The 17,301-nt window shown below is 34.6% G+C and overlaps 1 protein-coding gene across 1 annotated transcript in view; it reads right to left on the bottom strand.

The window, feature by feature from the left end:
- Window positions 1-15,717, bottom strand: part of LOC138712645 (uncharacterized) — a 257,211-nt gene extending 241,494 nt beyond the window's left edge. The window contains exon 1 of the mRNA XM_069844613.1: window positions 15,535-15,717. Coding sequence (XP_069700714.1) covers window positions 15,535-15,700 — 166 coding nt within the window. The 5' untranslated portion in view covers window positions 15,701-15,717. The remainder of the gene's footprint in view (window positions 1-15,534) is intronic.
- Between the last annotated feature and the right edge of the window lie 1,584 nt (window positions 15,718-17,301).

Genomic DNA, 17,301 nt, shown 5'->3' with positions numbered 1-17,301 from the left:
GTAACTAGTCTTTATAGAACAGGAGGGGTAACATTAGTAGCAAAAGAACTAGCTAGATATAGAATAGACTTCGTAGGAGTACAAGAGGTTAGGTTAGATGGGAATGGCATATCACAAATAGGAGATTACTTGTTGTATTATGGGGAAGGAAACAATAATCACCAATTAGGAACAGGATTCTTTGTTCATAAAAGAATAAAATCAGCAGTAAAAAAGGTCGAATTTATCAGTGACAGGTTATCATATTTAGTACTTAAGGGTAGATGGTGCGACATCATAGTTATAAATGCTCACGCCCCTACCGAAGAGAAAGACGACCATATAAAGAATAGCTTCTATGAGGAATTGGAACATACTTTTGATCAGTTCCCTAGATATCACATGAAAATTTTATTGGGGGATTTCAATGATAAAGTAGGACGGGAGGATATTTTTAGACCAACTATTGGAAAAGAGAGCCTACACGCAATTAGTAGTGACAATGGACTTAGATTAGTCAACTTTGCCAAATCGAAAAATTTAATTGTCAAAAGTACAACATTCCCCCATAAGGATATACATAAATATACTTGGACTTCTCCAGATGGATTGACACACAACCAAATAGATCACATCCTGATAGATAAACGGAGACATACTAGTATAGTAGATATTCTAACTTTCAGGGGTGCAGACTGTAATTCTGACCATTATTTGGTAATTGGAGAATTAAGAGAAAGATTATCAGTAGCCAAGCGAGTAGAGCAACAAGTTAATATTACTAAATTCAATATTTTGAAATTAAAGGACGAGGAAGCTAAGCAAAATTATCAGGTCGAAATTTCGAATAGGTTTGCCACTTTAGAAAGTTCCGACGAAGTTGAGAAAGAATTAGATGTTAATAGCGTGTGGGAAAATATCAGAGATAGTATCAAAATTGCAGCTGAGCAGAGCATAGGTTATTATGAAACTAAGAAAAAAAACCGTGGTTTGATGAAGATTGTTGCATGGTAGTAGAAAGAAGGAAACAGGCAAAATTGAAATTCTTACAGGATCCAGTTGAGGAGAAGAGAGATAATTATTTCAATGAAAGACGGGAAGCATGTCGTACACTTAGGAATAAAAAGAGAGGTTACTTGAAGGAAAAACTGAATGAGGTAGAAAAAAATAGTAAGAATAAAATCATTCGAGATTTATATAAGGGTATAAAGGAATTTAAGAACGGATATCAGCCAAGGGTAAAAGTGATCAAGGATGAGAATGGCGACTTGCTTGCAGACTCTCCATCAATCCTAAACAGATGGAAAAACTATTTTGCGCAACTACTAAATGTACATAGGCCAAATAGAAATGATCGGGACGAAATTGAAATACAAACTGCTGAGCCATTTATACCCGAACCCACGCTTTCAGAAGTCGAAATTTCGATAGAAAATCTGAAAAAGTACAAGTCTCCAGGTATCGATCAAATTCCAGCAGAATTAATACAAGATGGTGCAAGTGCATTATATAGCGAAATTTATAAACTTGTACTTGCTATTTGGGAAAAGGAAATTGTACCAGAACAATGGAAGGAGTCTATAATTGTACCTATTTTTAAAAAGGGGGACAAAACCAACTGTGGTAACTTTCGAGGAATATCACTTTTGTTGACGTCGTACAAAATTTTGCCCAATATTCTTTTGAGAAGATTAACTCCGTACGTAGATGAAATTATTGGGGATCATCAGTGCGGTTTTCGGCGTAATAGATCAACTATTGATCAGATTTTTTGTATTCGACAGATAATGGAGAAAAAATGGGAGTATAAGGGTACAGTACATCAGTTATTCATAGATTTCAAAAAGGCATATGACTCGGTTAAGAGGGAAGTATTATATGATATTCTTATTGAATTTGGTATTCCCAAGAAACTAGTTCGATTAATTAAAATGTGTCTCAGTGAAACATACAGCAGAGTCCGTTTAGGTCAGTTTCTATCTGATGCTTTTCCAATTCACTGCGGGCTAAAGCAGGGGGATGCACTATCACCTTTACTTTTTAACTTCGCGCTAGAATATGCCATTAGGAAAGTTCAGGATAACAGGCAGCGTTTGGAATTGAACGGGTTACATCAGCTTCTTGTCTATGCGGATGACGTGAATATGTTAGGAGAAAATACACAAACGATTAGGGAAAACACGGAAATTTTACTTGAAGCAAGTAAAGCAATCGGTTTGGAAGTAAATCCCGAAAAGACAAAGTGTATGATTATGTCTCGTGACCAGAATATTGTACGAAATGGAAATATAAAAATTGGAAATTTATCCTTCGAAGAGGTGGAAAAATTCAAATATCTTGGAGCAACAGTAACAAATATAAATGACACTCGGGAGGAAATTAAACTCAGAATAAATATGGGAAATGCGTGTTATTATTCGGTTGAGAAGCTCTTATCATCCAGTCTGCTGTCCAAAAATCTGAAAGTTAGAATTTATAAAACAGTTATATTACCGGTTCTTCTGTATGGTTGTGAAACTTGGACTCTCACTCAGAGAGAGGAACATAGGTTCAGGGTGTTTGAGAATAAGGTGCTTAGGAAAATATTTGGGGCTAAGCGGGATTAAGTTACAGGAGAATGGAGAAAGTTACACAACACAGAACTGCACGCATTGTATTCTTCACCTGACATAATTAGGAACATTAAATCCAGACGTTTGAGATGGGCAGGGCATGTAGCACGTATGGGCGAATCCAGAAATGCATATAGAGTGTTAGTTGGGAGACCGGAGGGAAAAAGACCTTTAGGGAGGCCGAGACGTAGATGGGAGGATAATATTAAAATGGATTTGAGGAAGGTGGGGTATGATGATAGAGACTGGATTAATCTTGCACAGGATAGGGACCGCTGGCGGGCTTATGTGAGGGCGGCAATGAACCTTCGGGTTCCTTAAAAGCCATTTGTAAGTAAGTATGTGATTTATATAGAACTGACACATTTCTTTCTTTAATTATTCCGTTGGAAATTCATTCCATGACTCAATTTTAGCACCAAATTGAGCAGAATGTTCTGGAGTTTCGAATCCTTGTCACTAGATGCGCAGATGTTTGTTTTATTCCTATTGTTGGCAGCACTGGATGCGCAGATGTTTATGTTTTATTCCTATTGTTGCCAGCTGTTTTCGACATTTTGTGTCAACGTGAAAATGCAGTACATATTAAATCAACGACTCTTCCTTGTGAAGCAATACTGGATTACGAATTCAATTACAGCTACTCAAAGGGCATACCAGAGAGAATTTGGTGTTCGCAATCCTTCCAAAAGAAACACAATACTGGGACTGATAAACAAATTGGAACCAACTGGATCTCTGGTGAGTGAAAAGGGCAAGCATCGTTCATCTAGTCTTCCCACGGTTGTTGTTGACGTAAGAGCACGACTGGAGCAGTCACTCAAAAAATCATTAAGACGTTTGTCGCAGGAGACAGGGTACACCTACTCAATGTGTCAGAGAGCTGCGAAAAGTGCAGGCCTAAAACCAAGTTTCTTTGACGACCGAATAATTTCCAGGAACCTGTGGCCACCGAGATCTCCGGATTTGATAACGCCGGACTTCTTTCTATGGGGTTACTTAAAAGACAGGGTTTACGCCACACGTCCCCAGACATTGGACGATCTGAAGCACAACATCACACAGGAGATTCAAGCTATTGACAACAGAGTCCTCCAACGAGTGGCCAGTAACATGGAACGACGTGTTGAGTTGTGCCTTATGCAGGATGGAGGATAATTTCAACATTTGCTATAGATGTAAATAATCTCCCAAAATTCCTCTACATTTTAGGTATAATAAGTTGTCGCTAGCACAATTCGTTTTGAAACAATTAATGAAAGAAATGTGTCAGTTCTATATAAATCACTCTGTATATTATAAATTATATCATCCGTATATTAATCCGATTGTTGTCCAAGGACTCCAAGGCCGCCTTAAATAAATGCATAGTCATTTGTTTTATCTTTATTTCTCGTATTTTAATTCGCTTGGCCGTGATATAAATATCATTGTTATTTTAAAACGGGAATTATCTCACCATATAGTAATGCAGAATTCCTGCACGGAAATATTATGTATTTCGGTACATTACAGTAATATCAGTCCTATCAAAATTTTTAACAGAATAAAACTTATCGGAAATCGTTTTTAAAGAAACCTTTGTTATGTAATATTTTTCATATAAATCAATAATAAGGGAGATATTTCGATTTATTTATTTAAGGCCCCCTTATAACCCCCCTTTTAAATAAAGTATTTTGAATGTCATATAGCCTATAATCTAAGTTACAACGAACTTAATGCATACTCCAATTTTCATATAAATCGGTTCAGCCATTATCGCGTGAAAAGGTAACAAACATCCAGACAGACAGACAGACATGCAAACAAAAATTTCAAAAAAGCGATTTTTGGTTTCAGAATGATTAATTATACATGTTGACACCTATTATTTTTGGAAAATCGAAAATTAGCAGAAAAATTTCGGTTACATATTTATTATTAGTATAGATTCATTTCACTTCTTTATTTCACATATTTATTTATGCACTTATTTATTTATTTATCTATTTATTTATTTATTTATTTATTTATTTATTCATAAATTCATTTTATTTACTTAATTACTGATTTTGTAAATTGTCCGGTAATTGTATACCGGTATTTAGTTTGATTTTATTTAAATATCTAGCGGAGACCCGGGCAAAACGAATAACCTGGGCAAAGAGAATAATGCCTATTTCTTAGAAACGCCAACAGGTAGAGCTTTCTGCTATGTTGGGGAAGAATCCCAACCATATTTTGCTGCTGGAACTGACTTGTCGTCATTCTAGCTAGTAAGAGAAGAAGTCGGCCTGCGTTTGAAGAAAATCAACTATTTTCTTAAAATATTTCAAGGTGAGAGAAACATATGTACAACATACATATATAGGCGATACGATTACTTCTAAAGTGCCGTTCTTACGAAGAATATTATTGACGTTTATGTTTGTATAACCTTAAATGAAAAGCGAAATGGCGTCTGCGGGCAAAGTGAATAGGGCAAAGTGGATAACTTATCCGCTATATAAGTGTTAGCTGTATTTTTGTATGTATTTGTCTATTGTAATAAAGCGTGTTAGATCATTTTACATAGTAGAGGCATTAGGTCACACTAAATAAATTATAAATTAGCAACTCTGATCTTAATTTTTACTTAAAAAGGTTGTAATGTATTTTCAGATGGTTTAATTTTTCAAGAGGAAGACGTAACAAGCCAAATGGTCTGAAGAATCCATGAAGAAAGTAATTGAAGAAATAAAATCTTCCAATCAGTGGTTCTGCTATCTGGCCATACAACCATAATGTGTTTGTTGATGAAGATTTTGCTCCAAATCAACTTACAGATCGCCCACTTGAGACAGAAATCAGCGAAACGACAGCTGGCTCAGATTTAATAAATTCTGCGGTGCCAGCTTCTTCAGCGGCTGAAGAAACAGTTAATGCTCACTCAGAATCAACCACCTCTGTGATGTCGTTATCTTCAGAGATTGAAGGAATATTCAATACATCAATTACACTCAAATTTTCAGTTCCGGTTACACCAAAACCCTCAACATCGTCAGCAGGAGAACCCAAGTCAGTTCTTTTGATTTAGATCAGTGTCAAAAGTGGATGCTCGAAAGATACGAGGTAAACGAAGAAAATGTCAGCGCTCTGAAACTCTTACATCTATACCGATTAAAAACGTTGGAAGAGAAGTAACTTATGGGCAGGAGCAAAAGCAGAAGAAATCAAGATTTCAGTGCCAGTGCCAGGTGACTTGTTCAAATTTGTATTTTGAACTAATCTAACATGCTGTAAAGGACTGTACGAGTAATAACATTTCTTATGGTCTGCTATGGCTCATTAACATCGTGTTTATGTCTTGATTTAATTTTATTATCAGTGAATAAAAATTAAATAGAAAGGTGAAAACGTTACAGGGATATTCACTTTGCCCGGGGTAATTATTCGCTTTGCCCGTGTACCATATCACTGTCCTTAGTTACGAGAAACGAATTGCTGTTTTTTAGATATGTGGACAACATGTGTCACAACCAATGTCATGAAGTTTTTATTTCGGGGACACCAAAGTATAGCCTGTGGAATTGTTTATTCTTAGCTTATCCGCTTTGCCCGGGTTTCCCCTACTCGTATTATATTAGGCCATGTATTATATATTTGTATATTTTCAAGTTGGCTATGAGCAGTATTTATGACGTCTATTTATTCTATTTATTTATTTATTATTTATTTATTATGTATTTATTTTATTTACTAGTTTTTAATTTATTTTATTTATTTATTTACTTATTTATTTATTCCTTCACTTATTACTTATTAATTTATTTGCATACTTATTTATTTACTAATTTATTTATTTACTTACTTATTTATTTATATACTTACTTATTTACTTATTTACTTTTTGTTTATTTAATTATCTATTCATTTAGTCATTCATTTATTTATCTGTCCGCCTGACCTGTTCATCCGTTGTGTTCCATACCCGCTTGCTCTGACTACTTTTCCGAGGTTTTCCTCTACTTTAGAGTATAATTTGTCAGGTAATCACATAACGAACACTCGGCCTCATCCTACCAAATACCATATTGCTATTACTATGTAACCTAGTAGTTGATGCAACGTCTTTAAATAATTAACTAAATAAATAAGGGCTTGAAGAATCATCGAAACAGTACCTACACAAGTATTAATTATAAAGAATATAGTAGACTTCCAATTAAGTCCAATCCATGGCACGTTCGAAATCTGTTTCTCACACCAAGGGAATTAACATTATGCAGACAGAGAATCTTAAGGTTCTTTTATTTGTCTGAAATGAATTTTAGACGACAACGATGTCACACAGCTGTTTGGCACAATTCACATGACAGATTTCCCTACAGTTCTTTTAGATACGTACTATATGAAATATATAATTAGAAAGTATAGCCTATTTACATGCAACCGACGTTTTAAACCCATCAACACTCATTCTTATGTCATATGTACACGGCTCTCACTTTACGAGGAAACTAGATTACAGCGGAACCCCGTTACTATCGGAAAATCAAGACATTAGCAACTACAGAATAAAATAAGTCCACGAATTTAAATTATTATTAAAAATACATGTATACAGGTTTATTACTCCCCATTTATTTCAGATTGAAAATGACCTCCTTCCGCAGTAAGATATGCCTAACATCTTTTAAACAAATTAATTGCCACTTTCTGTAATTCCGCTTCGGTAATAGATTGTATTGCACGTGTTATTTCGGTCTTCAATGCTTCTGAAGTACTGAGGTAGAACTCACATGCTGTCCTGACCAAGGCATGTGGAAAGGACGATATAGTTAAGTAAACCACGTTTGAGCTGCCCTTTTATCCCCAAAAATACCAGGTAGGCTACCCAACTTAGCAGGAGACTGAGTATATTATTCTCAAAGTTATGATGAGAAAATGCCACTACCACACGAACGAGAACCTGGGCCCTTTCAGTTCATAATGTTATCGTTCTAACAACTTAGCTACCACGACTCCAAAAATTATAAGGTCTGTTCTATAATTTCGTCACCAGTAGCGAGTTTTTCTTGAATTTACTGAACTGTTCCGAAAGGAAAGTTTTCTTTGAGGCCATTTTTATACAGTATTAGGCCTACATTTCGCTAGTGCTCAATTATTTTACCGATCCTTGCAATAAATTATCATCACCAGGCTTCGAATGTTTGTCACAAGAGATATATTGGATGCAGTAGTTCTCCTGGTGCATTAAAGACATCAGTCAAAGGCACAAGCAGGTTACAAGACCTCTGTGAGTTCTGACTTGTGTTATGTAGGAGGGCACGTTGTTATGTATGTTTGTATGCCGATAAGTTCATTGTGATCCCGTGCAATCATAGAGGAGGCGAACCGGGAGACATGCCGCCACCAATATCTACACTGCAGTTGTTTATTTCTGAATTTGGATATGATTATTTTTGTGTAAGAAATGGTAACGTAATCTGTAAAGTGTGCAAAGTGGAAGTAAAGGTAGAAAAACGACGAGGTATTCAAATTCACTGTGGAAGTAAAAATCATACGTAACATTTTCAATTTATTGTTTCTTGCTGCAAGAGATGCAGATTCTACAGTAATTGTGACCTTTCGCAGTTATTCAGCGATTTGTGCTTAATGATGATAACTGACAATTGGAAAAGTTCCAATTATATATTCTCTGAATGTATATTTTTGTTATTGTAATAGTACCTATTTCAATAAATAGGTGTAAATTATCGTTTGTATATAGGTATAAAAACTTGTTGTATATTTATTATCTGATTATTAATTTTGAAATGCAATTGTAATCAATGGAGGGGCAAACATATTTGTTCAAAACGTTTCTATTGTGAACCCCATTAAAATTAAGTTGCAGTGTTTTCATGATATGCTCCATTATTGACATTCACCGTAGGCCTATGAGCGGCTTACATTTGAACTCCCGCCTTACAAGGCTATATTTCTCGATATATTCAGTGTGACAAAAATGCGAAGTCTGATTATTATTATTATTATTATTATTATTATTATTATTATTATTATTATTATTGGCAATAACAACTGAACATATTCAAATAAAGTGCTTTAAATCTGTTTCTTCTATTTTGAATGGAATACTAATCAAATCCCTGTGTCATGTTTGCATGACATCGTCATAGAAAGTAAATTGCGAGGGAAAACTGACAAACTTGTCTCACCCTTCGATTAAATTCCGTCATCACATTTCCAGCATTTCATGTTCTGAACTTAATTGGAATGTCAAAACACAGGGTCTACAAAGTTTCGATAAACTACTGCAGTACTACATCTTCAGCATTTCTCGTTTCTTTGTTTGCTTTCACATTCAGAGTGCGGTTCCATACACAAATTAAATAGCTATTCTTCGTCCCCCCCCCGCGCAGCGGTGGCTGTCTGATCAGAGCTACAACCTGTCACGCAGGCGCTCCGAGTTCGATTCCCGGTTAGCCTGGCATTTTTCCATTCAAAAATTCATAGTTACTCTTGTAGCGGACAAGGTCGCAGTTAGGGTTTTTCTCGGGGTTCGCTCTTTCCCAATATTAGGCGTCAACATAATTCCGTCAACATTTCCCATTTCGTTATCATTCCATAGCATTCCCCGAACGCCGGCTGGCGACGCACGGAGGAGGCTGGCCTAGGGACGAGTGAGGCTGTCAGCTCGAAACATGGGTACAGACCGATTATTTAGTCCTGACAGCTCAGCGACGCGAAAGAGGGGAAGTAATAGGAGTATAGTGAGGAGAGTTCCGGAGTAGAGAAAAGGGCGAGTGGTCGGTAAAGGAATGCAGTACAGCTTAACTGTACTGGAAAAACAACGCTATACCGCATGCGTGACATCCGATCGCCCTGACTGCAGGCAACAGACTAACCTGAACACCCCTTGACGTAACTTAATGGACTCGCGTGACCCAGGCGCAGATTGCCGGCGATTGTCAGGACTAACTTTACTTTACTACGCAGCGAACCTTAATGTAATCAGTCGGTATGGGTTTGAGGGTTAGCGCAATAGATCTTGAAAGGTCGCAGTACTGGCTCGCAGTGCCCCTCCTCTCAAAATTCTATTCATAATACTATTGGCTCACTGAAGTTTTAGCCAGTGGGAAGGATTAGTATGTTCTAGGTTCGAGCCAGTGAAGCGTATTGGCACACGACAGTTACAAGAACGCACGCGCGGTTGCAACATGTTGCTTTTGGTGAGAAAAGGCTAGTTAATATTCTATTTTGTGTAGTAGTGTACTTCTATTTATTAATATAATAATAATAATAATAATAATAATAATAATAATAATAATAATAATAATAAGATGATGATAACGATGATGATGATATGATAATTTTATTCCATCAGCTTATATCGGTTGTGATGGCCCTACACATTTCTATATACAGTGCTATCACTCCCTTGGATATACTATATTCTGCTTACGCTTTTTAAACATCCGGCTATTACATATAAATGACCCTGATCTCTTTTCTATCACGTCTCTCACCTCTGTTTCCCTCCCTTCTTTTTCTACTTACCACTTCCTTTCCTAGTTATCTATCTTATTCTTACTAATCTCATTTAACTAAACATTCACTTCTCTCAATTCCTTGTTAATTGTTCCCAATATCGTTTACATTAAGTTGAACTCTTCCACAGTTGTTTAATTATTTATTCACTTGAATCACTAACTTTCACTGACCACTTATTTCCACTAATCTAATCTGTATACTCTTAGACGAGTAGTTTCTACAGTTTCATTACAGCTCCATTCCCATTTTCTTCATTATATTTGTATCACTACTTATTTATTATCATTCCCTGATTATTATGTGTATCTTATCCTTTTTCACTATTATTCTCTTGTCTTACCGTCTTTCCTGTCACCATCACTATTTTCACTTTACCACTTTCCTATGTTTTGTCACTCATGACCAACCTTTTAAGTTATTACTTTTCTGTCCCTTAGACCTACTTCTTCCCACTGACGTATATCTATTCGGTGTCCCTTCCAGTTCTTGCAGAATCTTGACTTCTTATCTTAGTTTTTTCTTCATCTCTCGATCCCTTTTGTAATTACCGACCCATATTTGATCTTCCAGCTGAATTCACTGAACTCTTTTTGCTGTTCTCAGCTCCAGTATGCCGTCCTTCTGTTCTGCCCTGTTTACCTGATGCCGTCATCATTGTTTTAGTGCCAGTCTCTTGTTTCTTCATCAATCGCTTGTTGACATCCTCGTCTGCTGCTGTTGCTGCGCTTTGCATTACTCTGGTCGCTGGCCTCTCTTCCTGGTTCATGTGATTCGCGGTTTCATTTCATCGCTTGCTATTCTTTCCTGTATGATGACCTCTCCACCTTCTAATTTTCCAAATAGTTCTCCCAACGTATGTTTTACTATAATGATCCTTATCTCCTCTTTCATATCTCTTTTTTTCACTTCATTAACATTTGTCGCATCTCTGTATGGTTCAAATTTCTCAAACAAAATTCCACATCAATCATTCCCCATTTATCTTTAATTTGTCTAATAATAATAATAATAATAATAATAATAATAATAATAATAATAACAACAACAACAACAACAACAATCTGTGACGCTATAGTCCTTTAAGGGCCCAGACCGACCAGTCGGCTGCTGAACTCTCATGCTGGGTGGGAATCGTCCCATACACAAGCCGAAATTTCACGAGAAAATGTCTTCCCCCATGAGCACTTGTATTTATTAATATAGGCCAACGTATTATAATTATTTCGAAAGGAAAAGTAGTATATTTGTGAGCAAATCGTAAGGTTTTTGCCACTTCCTCTAACAATATAGAGGAAGCAAGGTAAGAAGCCCAACTGTATAAGGAGTGGTTACAATGCGTTCTTCTAGGCGGAGCACCACAAATTATTCTAACACCTTTAACAAGCAGACATTGTATCCTTCCTTGGTCGTGTGATGAGCACTGCACATTGCCAACGCTAAGACAACATAAAACAACACTAACACCCAGTTTCTTGACAGAAGATACATTTCTTCTATTCCCCTCGCTGGTACTCGAACCATGGACCATTTATATGGAAAGGGCATACGTTATTCACATAGTCAAGGCGACGAGCACTAAATAAATTTATAAATTAAATGTATATTCAGAGTGATTCACGAGGATTTACCGCCATTTACCGAGCTTAATTCCGAAGACATTTTGAGCAAAAGATTTCATATAAACGTGTGTCCTACTAATCTCATTATTTTAAGAATTACATTAATTTCAAGTTGTTAGTAAAATACCTTTTTCATTAGTTTTAAGGATAAAAGAATATTAAAAATAGAGAATTAACTATTCACAAGTGTCATTTCTTTAATTGGCTAGTGTTCTGAAGCTAAAAATGGTGTTGTTAATTGCTTTGTACAGATTTTGTTTTTCAAATTTTAAGTAAAAATTACATTATTCTTACGCACTTACCACAATAATTGTTACAAATCACAACGACTTTAGGAACTTGATTCTTTACAGTTCAATTTTGTATCCTAATGTACTTACAGTCAGTCGCGGCTCGCGATAAAATAATAAATGTGTTCACAATTTTGTGTTTCAAAATCGAATAGAATTTGAAATCGTACGTTTAGCCTAATATGAAATGTCATGATTCCAATGTTTCACTATCAAAAAAATAAATAAAATAAAATAATAATAATAATAATAATTTATTTATTTATTTATTATTTATTTATTTATTATTAATATTTGTGTGCTGAACAACAGCCAGAGGCCAATTATAGTTCAGCACAATACACAAACAGAAGATACAAAGGTGCAAAACAAAAATAAATAATATCTTAAATAACAAAAACATACATAAATAAAATTGAGTACAAACAGTAAAAACTAATAATCAAAACGGAACTAAACCTTAAAAGGATCTAAATTGTGCCCATGTAAATTGGCATATTTTATGCATCTACAGACTGGAGAAAGTGATTTTGAATTTCGGTTATAAAAATTTTTTTGAAATCTTAAACCTTTTGTAGGAATACGAAGGCTAATAATAATAATAATAATAATAATAATAATAATAATAATAATAATAATAATAATAATAATAATCCAATTTTTCCTGATAAGCCAGTTTACCCAGTTCTTTACTGTTCAAAATTGCTTGAAAAGAGCTCACTGTTTACGTTAGTTAAAAATGAATACATACCACAGTGTGTTTATTTACAAAAGCCTGTGTTCAGTAATATATTTTGGTTCACAACACACTGATACACCATAGCCTATACCTGTACTGTAATCCCATTCGAATATAATGATTAATATAAATACATGCCAGTAATATTATTCTTAAATAATATACACCACCATACAGATACTTAAATTCATACCACCATCACATTCAGCCAGGACATGTTTGAAAGCCAAACTATGCTATTATGCTAACACTAAAGTATAGTAATTCACAAACTACAGTCTCGTAGCAGCACTGTACACGCATCCACATAAAGTAAACGTTCCGACAGTGAGAAATGCTGACACCTTCAGGCTAAAATAAAGACTATTAAATTTCCTCCTCGAGGTATAGCACGTGAACGATAGGCATCGATGCACCTGACATCTGAAGGACAGATTCACTGTTCACTTAACGCTTTGTGCTCTTGACGAGTCATAAGCGGTCAGCGAAAGACAATTTTCTCCCGTGCATGCATGAAATTCCTGTAACCTTCTTGAAAAGAGCACGGCTTGTACGTGAACGCATGTTGCCAAGTTTACATAAGAAGTTTATGCAAGATGCGAGAAGTTTGAAATACTCGATTCTGATATTATACATCCCCACTACGTCAATACGGTATGAAATACTAAAACTAGTCGTGCATTAATGCAAACAAGGTGTTCACGTGCTCTTGTGCTCTTATTGACGCACGGCCACTGTAATAGTCTGTTATAAGAATTTACAAGAATCGCGTGATGTGTAACAATTGTTGTGATAAGTGCGTAAGAAAATGTAATTCTGTAGTTAAAAATAGAAAAAACTCTGTACGAAGCAACTATGGAATTCATAACAAATTTGTAGCTTCAGAATACTAGCTAATTAAAGAAATTATACTTCTGAATAGCTCATTCTTTATCTGTAATATTCTTTTCCCTTTAAAACGAAAGAATAATGGTATTTGAGAAACAACTTCAAATTAATGTAACTCTGAAAATTTTGAGAATGGGACCCATGTTTATATTATATAATTTTTTTTTTTTTTTTGCTCAAAATGTCTTTGGAGAAATACGCTCCGTAAGTGATGGTAACTCCTCGTGAAACACACTGTATAATTCAGAAGTTAAGAACATACACATGTATTTGTATACGATGATTATAAAATTTGTATAATATGATTTCCTGAAATTGACCTCCATTTTCCGTTCCCATTCACGTAATGGAGAATTAACTCTAGCCTATAGTACCATCACTTCCCACAGCATTTCTGTTTACACTGCCGGAATTTCTTCCATCTTCAATTGTGGATCCTAAAGGTTATTGGAAATGGAACTAATTCGCATGACGTTTCTTACAAAATATTTGACAACAAAACTCGTTGTTTATGGAAAATCCAAAGTTATTTTGTTACCTTAAATATGAAAACAAGTTCCAAGACCTTCTCTCTATTATATTAATGTTAACTACATCATGGAAATTTTAAGAACTCAGATATTTAATTTAAATATATTTTTAATTAACTTGAATTGAAAAATTAAGTGCATATTTCCACTAGTACTAAGAATTTAAATATCTATACTTCATACATCTAGAAACGTTCAAATTTAGAGAATTTTATAATAATAAATTGTATGTTATTGCTCTAGTACACCTTTATTATTATTATTATTATTATTATTATTATTATTATTATTATTATTATTATTATTATTATTATTACTCAAGCATTTGTACTATTTCTACATCTAATAATAATCATTTATTTTTTTAATCTGGCAGAGCTAAGGCCAGTAGGCCTTCTTTTCCGCCCAGCCAGACTCTAATTCTAACTGAATACAATTGGTTTTTATTACATTAATATCTAGAGCATAAAACAACATGAAAGTAAATAATGAAAGTTTGATAAGTAATTTTAATGAGACAAAAATAAACATTGGTAATAAATAATAATAATAATAATAATAATAATAATAATAATAATAATAATAATAATAATAATGAGATAATTTAAATATTTATTCTGTGATATATATATAAAACCATTAAACACTGAGAAACCTGAATCAGCTATTATTGTTAACAAGAATTGTTAGAAAAATATTTCGTTAGTCTATTCTTAAATTGGTTTGATGTCTGACAGTCTCTCACATTACTCGGTAGGGAATTCCAAAGCCGAGGAACAGCCACAGTCAAAGAAGATGAATATGAGGATGTTCGTTGGGAAGGAATGGATAATATTGAGGAGATCTGGTTGAAAGTAAGAGAAGGCCTTAACTCTGCCAGGAAACATAAATTATTATTATTATTATTATTATTATTATTATTATTTAAGCATTTGTATTAATTGTGGATTTGGTTGAGTGTAAGAGAAGGCCTTAAAGCCTCAACTATAACCAGGTAAAATAAAATAAAGTATTATTATTATTATTATTATTATTATTATTATTATTATTATTTAAGCATTTGTATTAACTGTGGATTTGGTTGAGTGTAAGAGAAGGCCTTAAAGCCTCAACTATAACCACGTAAAATAAAATAAAGTATTATTATTATTATTATTATTATTATTATTATTATTATTATTATACTGCACCGTACCAAAAGAGGCTGCATAGATTAATTTACCATGGTCTAGCTTAGAACAGAATAACTTCTTTATTTTCAACTTTCATAGTAAAGTAAAAGTAGGCTACTTACAACATGAAACGGTTTCAATTTCGCCGCTGGAGAAAGAGACACCTGCGCTTGTTGCAACAGCTTACCGTGATTGTTATGTTGCTCCAAGCGTGTCAGATGGAGATTCAACCTCTGGAGTTGTTCCCTGGAGAATCGAAGTCGTGACCCGGGTAGCTTAACCTCACCGTGACCTTTCGAACCCTGGCGGCGACCCAAACAGCCACCCTCTCTTTTACTGGGACTACTCCCCATGGTGTTTTGCTTGATAGAGCTCTGAAACGGAAATAAACATCACTGCAAACCATCTCTTTTCATTTTGTCCATGCTTAAAGATGTGTTTACATTTGTGAACACGAAACAAGGTGAACTTTCATGCTATAGAGACAAAGCATCTTCGAAAGTGTGTCGATATAGATGTACCGTAAAGTGAACAAATTGTAAGTAAAACGAGATTAAATAAAGACATAAATATACAAATAAATAAACAAGGAGATTGTTCAATTTATTTAATACACAGACTTTGTAGCCTACAATGATAAATGCACTAAATCAGCAATAATAATTACACGAATTACAATGTGAGAGACAGCATTCTGAAAAATAAATAGATTTAATTTGAATGAAAAAAATACTTACAAGTGACTTTTACAGAACCCATCGGTCCTTTTTTCCGAGCAAGATTAATACAGTCCTTAGCATCTTATCCCACCCCCTCAAATCTATTTTAATATTATCCTCCCATCTACGTCTCTGTTACCCCAAAGGTCTCTTTTCTTCAAGGTTTTCCAACTAATATTCTATACGCATTTCTGGATTAACCCATATATATCCTGCCCATCTCAAAGTCTAGATTAATAATAATAATAATAATAATAATAATAATAATAATAATGATTTATTTTAGCTGGCAGAGTTAAGGCCGTAAGGCCTTCTCTTCCACTCAACCAGCAAAAAGAGTATATACATATGCATGAACTTACAAAGAATTTAACAATTTGATTTAGATGAGAGTTACATATATACAAGAGTTATTTACGAATTAAGGGGGTAGGTACAGCATAACACCTCCAAAAAATAATTTTTTCAAAATATTTTTTAAAATATGCACTGACTATTTAAGTTCATTTTGATGCAAAGTTTATTTTAATATTTGCATTAGTTTTAAAGTTATGAATTTAAATGGAAGACTCTGCACTACGCTCGTGCAGCTGTCAGTGGAGAACGGCACGATCGTTTTTCCTGAACTACGTTTTCCAAATCCGTTTTCCTCTTTATTCTGAAACTACTGAACAGAATTGTATGTTTTTTTGTACATGTGAAGAGATATATATAATCTACAAAACTGACCATAATCATGCCCCCTCAGTTACATATTTTGCCTTACTTACTTACAAATGGATTTAAGGAATTCGCAAGTTCATTGCCGCCCTCACATAAGCCCGCCATCGGTCCCTATCCTGTGCAAGATTAATCCAGTCTACAAATAATGGCACTTATACTCCTTACACCCTGTAATGTACTATAAAATCTTGAACTTTGTTTACAAATAACTTCAAATGTATTTATATCAATGGTAGCATATGATTTGCAACTAAGAAACAAAATACGCAAATATGATAAATCCGCCCCCTAGACTTATGACAAATAACCGAAAATGAGTCAACTCAATGCAGCAGTGCAGTTACACAATGCAGTTTTCTGTGCAACCTGTTAGAAAATCTAGACAGTATCCTGAGAGCTACAAAGAAAAGCGGACATTTAACTGCAAGAGGAATCGTGATGGGAAGGACATGCATGTGGAGTCGGCTTTAAAACTATGGTTTATCAATGTTCGCGAACAATATCCTTATGTT

This window comes from Periplaneta americana, chromosome 13 (genome assembly GCF_040183065.1).
Source record: "Periplaneta americana isolate PAMFEO1 chromosome 13, P.americana_PAMFEO1_priV1, whole genome shotgun sequence".
NCBI classification, from domain to species: Eukaryota; Metazoa; Arthropoda; class Insecta; order Blattodea; family Blattidae; genus Periplaneta; species Periplaneta americana.
The sequence above is the reverse complement of the archived record's forward strand: the minus strand, read 5'-3'. Positions and strand labels throughout refer to the sequence as shown.